The sequence below is a fragment of the Nuphar pumila genome, chromosome 2 (assembly GCF_984573655.1).
Source record: "Nuphar pumila chromosome 2, dmNupPumi1.hap1.1, whole genome shotgun sequence".
In the NCBI taxonomy this organism is placed as follows: domain Eukaryota; kingdom Viridiplantae; phylum Streptophyta; class Magnoliopsida; order Nymphaeales; family Nymphaeaceae; genus Nuphar; species Nuphar pumila.
The window spans coordinates 4,641,667-4,655,401 of NC_143250.1; the positions used below are offsets into that span (position 1 = coordinate 4,641,667).

General features: G+C 36.6%; 1 protein-coding gene across 1 annotated transcript in view; it reads right to left on the minus strand.

Moving 5' to 3' along the window:
* Positions 1–13,441, minus strand: part of LOC149844541 (WD repeat-containing protein PCN-like) — a 53,263-nt gene extending 39,822 nt beyond the window's left edge. Inside the window, exons 1-5 of the mRNA XM_089997248.1 lie at positions 13,307–13,441; positions 11,700–11,911; positions 11,423–11,569; positions 4,260–4,602; positions 4,115–4,178 (exon numbers count right to left, since the gene is read on the minus strand). Of these exons, the coding sequence (XP_089853374.1) occupies positions 4,115–4,178; positions 4,260–4,602; positions 11,423–11,569; positions 11,700–11,858 (713 nt within the window). The 5' untranslated portion in view covers positions 11,859–11,911; positions 13,307–13,441. The remainder of the gene's footprint in view (positions 1–4,114; positions 4,179–4,259; positions 4,603–11,422; positions 11,570–11,699; positions 11,912–13,306) is intronic.
* Between the last annotated feature and the right edge of the window lie 294 nt (positions 13,442–13,735).

Genomic DNA, 13,735 nt, shown 5'->3' on the forward strand with positions numbered 1-13,735 from the left:
TCTTGGATTTTAGATTCCGGAGCTTCTTTTCACATGACCCCTCATGAAAATGCATTAACCAATGTGCACACCAATTCAAAAATGTCTTATGTCTCTACGGCCGATGGAACTTTTCTCAAAATAAATGGTGTTGGAACTCTTGATTCTAAAAATGTTCAAAATTTCCTTGTTCCAAAAGTTAGAATAGTTCCAAAATTAAATCTTAACCTCTTTTCCGTTTCTCAAATAGCCGACCATGGATGTGAAATATCTTTCTCATCCCAAGGGTGCTTTGTGCAGGATCTCCGGTCCGGGAAGCGGATTGGGCAAGGCCATAGGAAGGGAGACCTTTATTTTATGGATAATTTAATGCTTCCAAATACCTCATTTTGTACTTATGTCCAAGACAAAAATATTGAAACTTGGCATAAAAGGCTTGGACATCCAAGTTACTCTAAAATGTATTTTTTTCCTTTTGGACACAAGTTTTGTAAAGAAAAAGATATCAATTGCAAAGATTGCATTTTTGGCAAAATGAAGTCTACTCCTTTTCCTATTAGATCCTTTGTGACAACAAGACCTTTTGAATTGGTGCATTCCGATGTTTGGGGGCCATCTCCGGTTCTATCTAAAGGTGGTTACTCATATTATGTTACTTTTATTGATGATTATACTAGATATGTATGGATTTATTTTCTTAACTTTAAATCGGAAGTTTTTAACTTCTTTAAAGAATTCCATGCAAAAATTCAAAATCAATTTCAAAGTCAAATATCCATTCTTAGATCCGATTCGGGTGGAGAATACTTATCAAATGATTTTCAAGCATATCTAAAACAACATGGCATTTGTCATCAAAAATCTTGCCCAAGAACTCCTCAACAAAACGGTCTAGCGGAAAGAAAACATAGGCATATTTTGGAAACCACTAGATCCTTACTCATTTCTAAAAATATTCCTAAAAATTTTTGGGCCGAAGCCGTGTTAACCTCCACCTATTTAATCAATAGGATGCCATCTTCAAAATTGAATAATATCTCTCCTTATGAAAAACTTTTTAATATGACACCCGACTACAATCGTCTTCGGATTTTTGGGTGTAAATGCTTTGTTCTTTTACATAAAAGAGATAAATTGTCACCTAAAGCAATAGAATGTGTATTTTTAGGATATGGTGAAAATCAAAAAGGCTATAGATGCTTTGATCATAAAAACAATAAGTTATTTGTCTCCAAAGATGTAACCTTTTTAGAAGATGAAAATGGATTTGACATATTGGAAAAATCAAATGAAATTGATTATATGTTTATCAATGATCTTTTAGAAGATTCAAATGATGACTCTTTGAGTCATCCGGAAATTTTAGAAAATACTCATGATTCTCATGATGATGATGTATCACCAACTAATGGTGACAATCTCCAAGTATACACTCGGCGTGAGGAAGCCCAACCTATTAGTGCTTTAGAAAAATTCTTGCGGCTTAATGAACCCCTAGAAGAAACCTACCTTAGGCGTTCTTCTAGAGAATCAATTCCACCTAATAGGTTTGTCTCATATGAAACTCTTTCACCTAAATATAGAGCTTGTCTAATAGCCTTGCATTCTTACTATGAACCCTCCCATTATAATCAAGCAAAAAGTATACCTCATTGGGTTGAAGCAATGAAAGTTGAACTAGATGCTTTAAATAAAGCTAAAACTTGGGAAATAGTTCACCTTCCTCCAAATAAGAAAGCTATAGGATGTCGATGGGTTTACAAAGTCAAAACAAAAAGTGATGGTTCCCTAGAGCGCTATAAAGCTAGATTAGTTGCTAAGGGATACTCACAAGAATATGGCATCGATTATGAGGAGACTTTTGCTCCCGTGGCTCGCATGACAAGCGTTAGAACTTTAATTGCGGTAGCATCATCTAAGAAATGGCCTATATTCCAATTAGATGTTAAAAATGCCTTTCTTAATGGTCAGTTGAATGAAGAAGTATATATGGATCCTCCGCCGGGAATCAGTGTTAACCAAGGTCAAACCCTTCGGTTATTAAAAGCCTTATATGGTCTTAAACAAGCCCCTAAGGCTTGGTATGATAGATTTAGTGCTATCATGTTACAATTGGGATTTCGCTCATGCTATACTGACATTGCTCTTTTTGTTAAAAATGCAGGTAATAGTATCATCATCCTTCTGCTTTATGTTGATGATATGATCATCACTGGCAATGATGAAAGCGGTATTCTTAAAGTTAAAAATATGTTAAAACATAATTTTGATATGTCTGATCTGGGTTTTCTCAGGTACTTTCTTGGCATAGAAGTTGCATACTCTTCTCGAGGGTATATACTGTCACAGATGAAGCTTGCTGCAGACATATGCTCCAAATCTGGGATTTCAGATGATAAAAAGGTGGAGACTCCCGAGGTTATCAATGCTAAACTACGACTGGAGGATGGAGTTCTGCTGGACGATCCTACGCCCTACAGGCAACTCATAGGCTCCCTCACCTATCTGACTATCACCAGGCCCGATATTGCTCATGCTGTGCACTCTGCAAGCCAATTTCAGCATGCTCCTATATCTGTGCATATGAGTGCTGTGCTCCGGATCATTCGATATATTAAAAATACTTTGACTAAAGGGCTATTCCTATCCTCAATCTCTTCCTTAGATTTACTAGCTTATACTGATGCTGACTGGGGAGGAAACCCAAATGATCGAATCTCAACTACTGGCTTTTGTGTATTCCTAGGAGATTCGCTAATTGCTTGGAGGTGCAAGAAACAGCAGAAAGTCTCATTGTCTTCTACTGAAGCAGAATACAGGGCTATGGCAACCACTACAATGGAGCTGGTGTGGCTTCGAAGTCTTCTTCAAGATATGGGAGTCGAAATTACCGGGGCTTCGAAGCTTTGTTGCGACAACAAAAGTGCTATCTACATTGCCAGCAACCACACTTTCCATGAGAGGACGAAACATATTGAAATGGATTGTCATTATGTACGTGATGAATATCTTCGTGGGACAGTAACACTGCCATATGTCACTTCAGAATATCAACTTGCTGATTTCTTCACCAAAGCCCTGCCTGCTCCTCGCTTCTTGTTCCTCCTTGGCAAACTTTCGGTCATTCCCCCGTAAAGTTTGAGGGGGGGTGTTAAAACATATGTAATAATACCATAATACCCGATAGGGGTATTATGGTCATTTCACAAAGTACCCCATAGGGGTACTTATTTTGTTTCTCGTATTTCACTATTTTTTATTTTTATTTTTGTATTTTTTGGATACCGAAAAGGGGCCCCACAATGGAGTCGTTGGGGCCCCCAACGGTCACATATGTGACCGTTGGGGGCTCCCAACGACTCTATTGGGAGCCCCTTTGGTCTCCTCTTCTTATAAATAGGGGGAACCCCCCATGTATGTTGTATTGCTCTTGAGAGCTCCTCTTCAATAATAGTGATATTATTTTTCATGTGTGTAGCCTTTTTATAAGGCCCTTTGTATATCCCTTAGTGGATTTTCTCTCTTGTGCTTGTTGCATTTGTCCGTGTGGGACATAGTGAATGCTTTAGCATTCTTGGTTTCTTCCGCTTATTTCATTACAACCATATCTCATACCACATACCCATACATATTAACATGTGGCACATGCCAAATTTCAACAAATCCGTGAGAACACCCATCTTCACACACAACTAGATTCATAAGACTCCATAAAGACTTGATCAATATCATTCTGACTTTGAAAGCTAGAAAACCATCTCAGAAAGAATCATGAACATATGAGACTCGGATGACTTGGATCAGGTTTGCTCAAAGCATCACAATCTAAAAAATTCATGACATGGTATTTATTTGCAGAACTAGATTTTTAATTTGATTCATCAATCAAAAATCCTGTGTTGCAGCCAACTTAATAAAGGATTAAATAATGTAGTTGCATTATCATTACTTTCAATTCACATATTCATTGCTGCTCCCAGAAAAAAATAAACCTGGAATCATCACAAGACTCATGACTTAGTTTTATTTGCAGAACTGAATTCTTAATTTAACTCAACAATCAAGAATTCTGAGTTGCACCTAACTTAAGAATTAAATAATGCAGATGCATTATCAATACGTTCAATACACATACCCATTGCTGCTCCCAGAGAAAATAAACCTGGAATCATAGCTCCATGCAACACTTAGAATCCGTCCTGTGTGATAAACAGACAAAATGAACATATGGATATATGAATAATAAAACTATCCTACACAGACAGCAGGAACCATCTTACCATCCACCCTTGGCAGAGATACAATAGCATCTAATGCTTCATCGGAACCACTGATGGTACATATTCGCACGCGACCATCGTCACAGCCAAAGGCCAATCTTTGATTAAAGCTACATGCTTTCACAGAAAGAGGTTCACTAGTGTCATTATCATTACTACTACTGGTATCATCATCACTACTCTCTTCTTCTTCATCATCATCATCATCACCTCTATGATGAATGGAACCATTTGCAACCCCATTACTTGTGGCTGCATCCATATGCTTTACAAAATGCAAAGATTCTTCAGAAGGCTCCATTGCAATCTGCCAAATAGAAACTCCTATAGATTCCAAAACAACCTGCAAGACAGATGGCTCATATGTTAAAAAACTCTTATTCCACATAAGTTATTGAAACCAAAACTTCAAGAAATCTGCCAGAATAAACTGAAAGACTTCCATCATTGCATAATCAGCAATAATCACCAGTTTTGCTGATCGTGGGTTGTGAGTTGCCAAAGCTCAAAAACTCTAGTAGTACATTGAGTAGAATCAGTTGAACCAAAAAAGAAAGAATTCTCAAAAAGCCTGGTGGTGGTTAAATGTTCGCTGCCAAAGTAGAGACTCTGGGGACTGTAATCAACCCTAATTGCAACAAGTTGATGGTCAAGTAAATTGGAGGCGTGCAGCCCTTACAAAAACATCATTTCAGTGAATGTCTACACGATGGTTTGAACATGAACAACTATGGCCTTGTTCAGTAGGTGAATCATATTCATCTCCATTGTCTGTGAAGCTTGCCAGCCTATGTATTTGTCACAAAGGCATATCAACTTAACGATAAATCTTTTACTAACGCAGCCAACAGAACAGCTGCAAAATTTGATATTTTCAAAATCTGTATAGCTACTACATTCCTTAGTATTCTAGAGAGAAGCCAAGTCAAGTTCAGCTCATTTTAAAACTTTAACTATATATGCTAGATAATTCTTATTTTCCATAAAAAAGTATCTCACAATTAGGAATCGTAGTCATCATTTACAATCCAAATTTCAGTCATCTCAAAGTCAAAACAGTAAAAGATAAACCAACACTAAATACACCTCAGTTTCCTTCACCGCTTGATATTATAGTGCCTGCATGCAAACACGTTTTCTAAAAGAGGAAATAAAATACCCACAGAAGAAATACAATGGGGCATGAATAAGCCAAGGCATCAGAAGGCATTGATATAGGTATTGTTCTGGCCATAAAAACGGGCTGGAAAATAGAAGTGGAAAAGAAGATATAACCATTTAACAGGAGGGCAGGCCTGGAGAATAAGAGGGATTTGACATTTGAGCAGGCTACGAGATGCCCAGGTTTATGTTAAATGTAATTGACCAACAACAAAGATGGTCACTAGTAAACTAGTAGGTCATGCAAATATCCTTACAAAGACAATGAACAAAGAAAAATGAAGAATTAAAAAATTATAAACTAATAAAAGGGATGACTTAACTTCCACATGCATCCGCAATGATGTGGCAGACTTACACGAGGAACAATGGGGGATATAATTCTTTTCTAATAATGCATGAGATATAACTCTTACGAGACCCAACATCAGAGAAGTTCCATGAATTGGATGCTCTAATGTTAATCCTACAAGATTGCAGATTGAAAAGTGTTAAATGATTGCATTGTTTTGAAAGTTGGAACTTCTGGTGCTTTCAGAATCAAGACCCACAAATTGTCCTCCTTGAACCGTCTATGGCTCCTTTTCATAATTAGATTCATTAGGACAGAAGGCCTACTCAAATGAGGAGCTGTTTTCTCATAGCTTGTTCCATTGGACAGATTCAAGACAATTGAACATGAAGAAATGGGCCATGTCCTTGGCCAGCTGATTTTGTCCTTTCAGGCTGCAGATGAATCATCATTGGACCTATTATGGTACTTCCCTTTGGAAAACTTTTTCAAATTGGCTTAGAATGGTAGAGACATTAACATGTCCAAAATTGGTGACTTAAGGTTGCTGATCATAGCTCCTTGAGAAGGGCAAACAAGTAAGAAATGAGTGCACATTTGGAAATGGTGGAGGTCTAGCATGGCAGTTCACATGGTTGGAAAGGAATAGTCCAAGTATCTAACATTTAGAGATTTGTTTAGGGGATGTTGAATGCTGTGGATCTTTGAGGATATCCACAGACACGCGGATTAAGGCATGGGCCCCATGCCTTGATCGGAACTCCTCTAGGATCTGAGATCCAAATTTACAACTAAAAACAACAAAGGGGTGTTCCGGACTAGAGATTTGAGGATTTCCGGTCAAGATCCTTTGAATCTGACCCAAACAGGGCCTAAGTGATTCTAGGATAATCAACTCCAATATTCAAAGAGGGGCTTTACTTAGTGCAATGGGTGAAATTGATAATACATTAGACTGGAATCAGATTGAGCCTAAGAGGATATGAGTTTCTGGCATTATGCATGTCTGAAACTTGCTTGATCGTGGCTTAAAGTAGTTGTAGTTCTTTTCCTTTTTTTTCCTTTAACCTTGTTCTCTTGTTCTCTAAGATGATTGCTTGCCATTCATGTTTGTCATTGGATCTTGATTTTAAAGAAAGCTTGTTTTTTGTTCAAGTAGTAGTAGTAGTAGTAGTTGTTGTTGTTGTTGTTGTTGTTGTTGTTGTTGTAGTAGTAGTAGTAACAACAATAACTGATTTCATCAATCTTACATATGTATGATCACAGACAAATATCGCTGGGATTTTGAAAATCCCGATTTTCAAAATCTCGCTCACTCTGAATATCTCTCGATAATATCGCAATCTAACCAAAAAGGATATGAAAATTCTATTTAAAGCTAAAAAGCTTTATTAAAGGCAGGAGCATTAAAGTCCCACTTAAAAATTAATAGAAAGGCAGTTGGCATGAACTTCACCCAAGTGAACAGCTACCGTTCTTTAATGCAGCAAAAGGAGAGGTAAAGCCCATCTTAAATAGATGTGAGAGGGGAGGTTTCTCCCCTCCTCTTCGATAAGGGACTATTTTTTGTCCCTTTACATTGTGAACTCTATTAATGCCTATTAAACCAAGTTATAAAAGCACTACTCCCTCTCTTCTTTAACGTCAGACTAATGCCTTTATATTTATGTGTTCACATTATATTTAAACCTTCTAACCCCATCATAAATATTTATAATATTTTAAATTATATATTTATTTATAATATTCAATAGAACAATATTTTCCCAAGAGTTATCCCATAAAATCAAAATTTTCAATATCTCCCAAGATATTTCATCACAGAGAAATTGCCAAAAACAATATTTGTAATGTTATGTGATCAATTACGAAGTTATAAAAGAAAACACAAGTGCATGTGCATGTGATGAGTAGCATATAATGCCTTATGTACAACCAGTCTGTTTGACCCAGATACATAGAAGAAGAGGTCATGCATTGAAAAAAGAAAAAGTAACAAACTCGAGTCCTTGTCCCGAATGAATTGGAATTATCAAAGCCAGTGTCAAGTGTCGACATGTGCAGCTCGGTAGAACCAAATCTGACCATACTAATTAGACCCAGTTTAGATGCTTCCTCTGAAGGTTAAAACCCCTTCTGGGTTTTAAAAAAAAATAATAACAATAAAATAAGATACCAGGCATAAAAGTACTAGCATCAAATCCTGCTAATTTGAACCAATAATGTGATACCACTTGCATTAGTCTAGACTTAAGTTTTAAACAATCAAGTTTACATCAGGATTTTTGTGCTGAAGTAAACACCCCGTGAGGATAGGGTATTTGATATGTGTTAGGTGGCAATACATACCTTAGGTGATGTTTGAGTTCCAATTGTGGGAAGTGTTAATATAAATACTAAATAATCAGAAAAAATGGAAGAAGATATTGCTATTGAAGAGTTATCTATGAGAGTATTTCAGACTCTGTAATGCAGGGTATATTATAGGATATTTCATATTTCCCATAATGCCATCAAAAACAAGAATTGTTACAAAACCATCTATCATTTGTCTGAAAACTACGTAAGATCACATTCACGCAAGTCAAAATCCATACTCTATATACTAGGCTTTCTTAAATAGCCAAAAATGCAATGTCATTCTTCAGTCAAAAAAAAGTCACAAATTTCATCACAAATTTGTGCATAAGACATCTACTTGACATAGCAAATCTAAACCTTGAAGCACGAGCAATACACCTCCCACTACTATATGCAATTTTTGTGTAGCTTCAAGAGCATTTGGAAGCACCTATCACCATTAGCATGCTCAACATGGAGAGGCACCTTAGCTAATTAAGATTTTGACAATTTCCAAGATGTGTGGTGCTACATCAACGTCTTGGATACATGTGCCAATATCAAGAATGGTACAAAGTGTCAGACACATCAATGCTTACAACACTAGATAAATGAGCATGAGTATGTGCATGTCTATGCACACACATGCACACAGTATTAAAATACATGTTTGAACTTCAAACTAAAAAGATAGAGGATAAAAATGTTTGAACATTTAACTACAAAGAGAGAGGGCACCAAATTAGTAATGCAATGTACGAGACTAAAAATCAATAAAGTACTAATACATTATGTCATAATTGTCTTTCTAATTATTGAGATAGAACTGTAACGAGACTAAAAAAAGGAATTAGGATGCTTTCAATCTTAAACAAATTTAACAAAATCAAGCATAAAAGTCCATTCAAATTAAAAAAGGATAGCCTAAAGTTCACAAAGAAATATTTAGCAGTAAATGAACTAAAAGAAAATGGACATTCACAGGTGATTTTGATAGGTATCCCTATTATATATTGCACTGTCACCAATATCGGCGATATTTTGAAAATAGCGCAAGAAATACCAATATTTTAAGTTAGCCAATATTAAAGGGAATATCTTGCGATATTTTTGAAATATCACCAGCAGACAAAATATTGCGATAATATCACGATATTTTTGGGGAAAAACTCTTTTTTATAGTTTAAGTTTGCATTTTCTTTTTTTCTTGCATATTTTTAAAACTTTTTTCTTTATATTTTTGAAAGAAAAATAATGCAAAACTTATTTTTTTCTTATCCTTTTGGTATTATGTATATATTTTCCAATTTTTAAACTCCCAAAGATTTTCCCAAGATTTTTCAACTTTTGAAAATCTCTCCGAGAAATACCCTCGCCGAGATAATACCTTGAACGATATAGGTGACTGATATATTGGCATGACTAGATGGTAACATTGGTAGGAGTCCAGGCAAACATGGCCAATAACTTGTGATTAGAGTTAACACCCTTCCCTAGCTAGGTACCTGTAAGTTAACACTAAGAACAGCAGAAACATCTTGCTTCTCTCTTGGCATATGGTGTCCAACAGCCAAGATTCTAAAATCCATGAAGGATATTCAAGGTGGTCTTGTCATATAAGGAGATAAACAACAACAACAACAAAAAAATTGTCTAATAGAAACAATGAAAACCAAGGAGTGTGAAAAATGCAAGAGATCACGCAAATAAATGTAGGCATTGGATAAGGAATGCTCATTTTTACTTCATTTTTGTGTCTTCATTTCACTTAATGAATCTTTCCCTTATATTTGCATTTCAGGCAAAAAAGTAAAAAAGGTTGGGGGGAAGAGGGGAGAGCATGCCATCTCTGCCATCTTGTTAAGTAAAAAAAGAGTGGATTTGCCTAGATAACTATCATTGCTATATTTCATAGTTTGCATATATTCTAGTAGCTTTCTTCCCTTTATATCCAAAAGGGAAAACAACTTATAAAAATTGACATACTTAGCAGCAATTTTCTACTTTCAACCTTGAGGAAAAAATAAATGAATCCATATCGTACTAAAATTCTTGTTTCTAGACCAATTACCTTATCAAACAACCTATTCAAATTCCACTGTTTTTTATGGCAGCATATCTACTTTAATATCTAGAAAAAAAATTGCCTTTCCTATTTTCTCCATTATTATCCATTAGACAATTGGGAACCCAGTTTACCAACAAGAGTTCTTTCTTTTCCATTATCAAAATTAAGAGGAGAATCCCACCTTTCAAATACGATGTTATACATATTTCCCTTTAAAGACAGAAAAAAAAGAACCACCAACCCCCCTTTAAATGCAAATTTGAGGCATTGCCTTCCCTTGGACCTCAAGCTGAGGACCTATGAGACCATCATGTCACTTCAATGCCCTGGTCAGCCTGCTTGCCTATGAATCTAATGTCATCCTGTAATATATTCCCACAGTGATCCACTCTTTTTATCACATCTGTTATGGTGAAAGGAAGTATCATGACCCACCCAAATCACATGGTCATCAACACGTACAAGTTATGAATCAAGTCTAGCGCGACAGTATACAATCAACTGATGATTAAAACTGCTGTCTGGCATTTAGATCTATCATGCACATTTCATATGGATAAGTTTGACAGCAATCTGAAATGATAATGATGCTACAAAAAACCTGAAAAACTTATACTTCGATGTGCCCTTGAGCGAGCATCAGTTACATTACTGACTGATGCGGGTTCACAAGAAGATGCATGCCTCTCAATATCAAATTGAAGGTGGATGCTGCACTACAACTTTTAACTGATATAGAAGGGACCATTGCAGAAAGCAGCCACAAGTAAAAATGAAAGATCCATCAAGTTAAAATTAAGGATGGTAGAACTTTGCAATGGGCATGATTAAAACCTGATAATAATTCGCTGCTCACAAATGCTTATGCACAAGCAGCATAAGGTTTCATGAGTAGGCTGACTAATATCAGCACAGATCAAGTGGAGATGAAGATCAAGAGTGGAACTTCATTGTTCCGTCGGTTCAATGGCTGAAAAAAGTTCTCTTCTTACCAAGCCATGGTTTAGCGCTTGCTGTTCTGCCAGCTCCAGAGAAACTGTCCCCTTTTCTGATATTAAAACCCACATTTGACAGATTTATAGAACAAAAAAGCCTAAAGTGTATCGCTCTCACTGTCTATATGTAAAAGCTCTCTAAATTCCCAGTCAATTCTTACAAGTCAAATAAAGTATTGATTTCATTGAAAAATGCAGGGTATTAAAAAAAATCACCAGATTCTCAGTTAATTTGCACACGAATCTAGAAACGAAGCATGGAAAGGGCTGAACAAAAAAAGAAGGTAGATATCCAAATGAGCACTACCTTCTGTTGTAATGCAAAGAGATCCCATTCGGAAATCGAACCATCGATGCTAGATGAAAACAAGCGACCAGATGAATGCATCCCCTTCAGGCCTGAACGACACCACGTGAGAGATGAGATCCTCGAGTCGGAGTTACCATGAATCGTCTGGCGAAGGAAGAAGGCAGTCAGAAGCACAAGTGCGCACATACACACACCCCAATCCTCCAGACAAATACCGACAGAAAGAATCATAAAGACAAAAGGACCAATAAGACAGAGAGAGAAAGAGAGATACAAGCTGGCAGTGCCACCCGATGGAGCCGGGAGAGACAAGCCAAATCTCGAGGGTGCCATCCTCTCGAGCGGCCGCCACTTGAGCATCATCAGGGCTCGTCGCGAGGGCCACCACAGGGGAAGGGTTCCACTCCAGGCACCTCACACTGTGAATCTCCATCTCCTCCCTCCAGGGGCGAGCCAGTAATTTAAACTAGGATGGGCACAAATGCACTGTGAAAAAGAAAAATAATTACTAATAAGTGAAGTCCCAAGTATGAAACATCAATCCAATGTTTATATTGAAAATGTATTTGAATGGTCAAACTACTTCCATAAAATATAGATATATCAAATACTAAAACAAATCAGCAAAAACACACAAAAAATCCTAAAACCATAATAGAAATCAAAGATAGAATCATGATTAATGTTATTTGAACATCACAAACAAAACCCCATCCTAATTGAAAACAAACATATAATGATGATTATTACTAATTAAAATGCTAATTGAAAAGAACAAAAAGTCCCTAAAGCCCTAATTTAATCACACATTATTTGAAGTGATACAAATCAAAAACCTAATCCTAACAAAAATCATAGATCTCTCAACTATGCTAATTGATAAAAAAACAAAAAAAAGCTTAATATTCTAAGTTCTAACTAAAATCAAGTATCCATTCTTTATAGATTCATGGTTAATAATAGTTGAGAAGAAAAACACATGCCCTAAAAGCATAATTCAACATTCGTGTCATTTTGCAAAACACCAAATCAAAACCCTAATTCATACGAACATTATAAACTATGCATTTATGTTAATTGATAAAAAACCAAAACCCTTAACATTTTAACCAAAATCAAGCATTCATTATTGATTATTCTTGGATTCAAGACTAATGGTAATTGAAAAAAAACATAAAACCATAACTAAACACTTATGTCATTTTACAAAAAACCAAATCAGAAACTTAAAACCTAACAAACATCATTCATATATAGCCTAATTAAAAGAAAAAACTTAAAAATCTAACTAAAATCAAGCATGTGGAATCACGTTTAATGTCCATTAAAGAAATACCTAATTAAATATTTACCTCATTTAAAAAATAACAAATCTAAATGCTAATTAGAAGAAAACACAAAAAACCCTAAAACCTAATTAAATATTCCATGCTATTTAAAATAAATAAATAAATAACCTTAATCCTAGCAAACATCATTCATATAGAAGCTAATTTGGAAAAAAAAACTAAAATTCTAATTAAAATCAAGTATGTGAAACCATGTTTAATGTTGATTAAGAAAACACAGAAATACCTAATTAAATATTCATCACATTTAGCTAATTGGAAAAAAAAAAGCACAAAAAACCCTAAACCCTAAAAAAACATAAGAAGAAGAAGACCAACGGTGGCGTGCTGCCTTGCTGGGGAAGCCGCTGGACGCATGGCGCAGGCGGCAAGCCTGTGGGCCTAACCCGGTCTGAGCAGGGTTGAGAGAGAGAGAGAGAGACCTGCCAGGGGTGCACCAGAGGCTGCCACCCAACGCCGAATAGCCGAAGGCGCTGAGCGGAGCTACAGTAGGCCAGAAGCTCATAGAGATAGAGAAAGAGAGAGAGAGAACCTGCGAAGGGTGCACGGCGTGCTCCGGATACTTCCGCCGGTCGGTGAAAGGCCGAACCGCCGGAGGTGCAGCCGTGCAGGTCCGGTGGCGTTTTGGTGAGAGAGAGAAAAGCGGGTTCCGGAGGGCGGGGGAGGGCGCGCGCGCGAGAGAGAGAGAGTGGGGTTAGGGTAACAGCCTATCAGGTAGGGGTGTCAACAAGTCGGGTTTGGTTCGCACCCAGGTGGAATCAGAGATGATGGTATTGGGTCCGGACTTGGATCCAACTGAATCCTTCATAAGAGAAATCATACCCGAATCCTATAAAGGTTACATGGACCAGACTCGGACCATGGTAAAATAACATTTTTTTTAGTTTTTTTTACATTGAAAAATTACAGATCTTAGTTGACACTCGGGTCCAAACTGGATCTTGTATGAAATTTTGCAAAC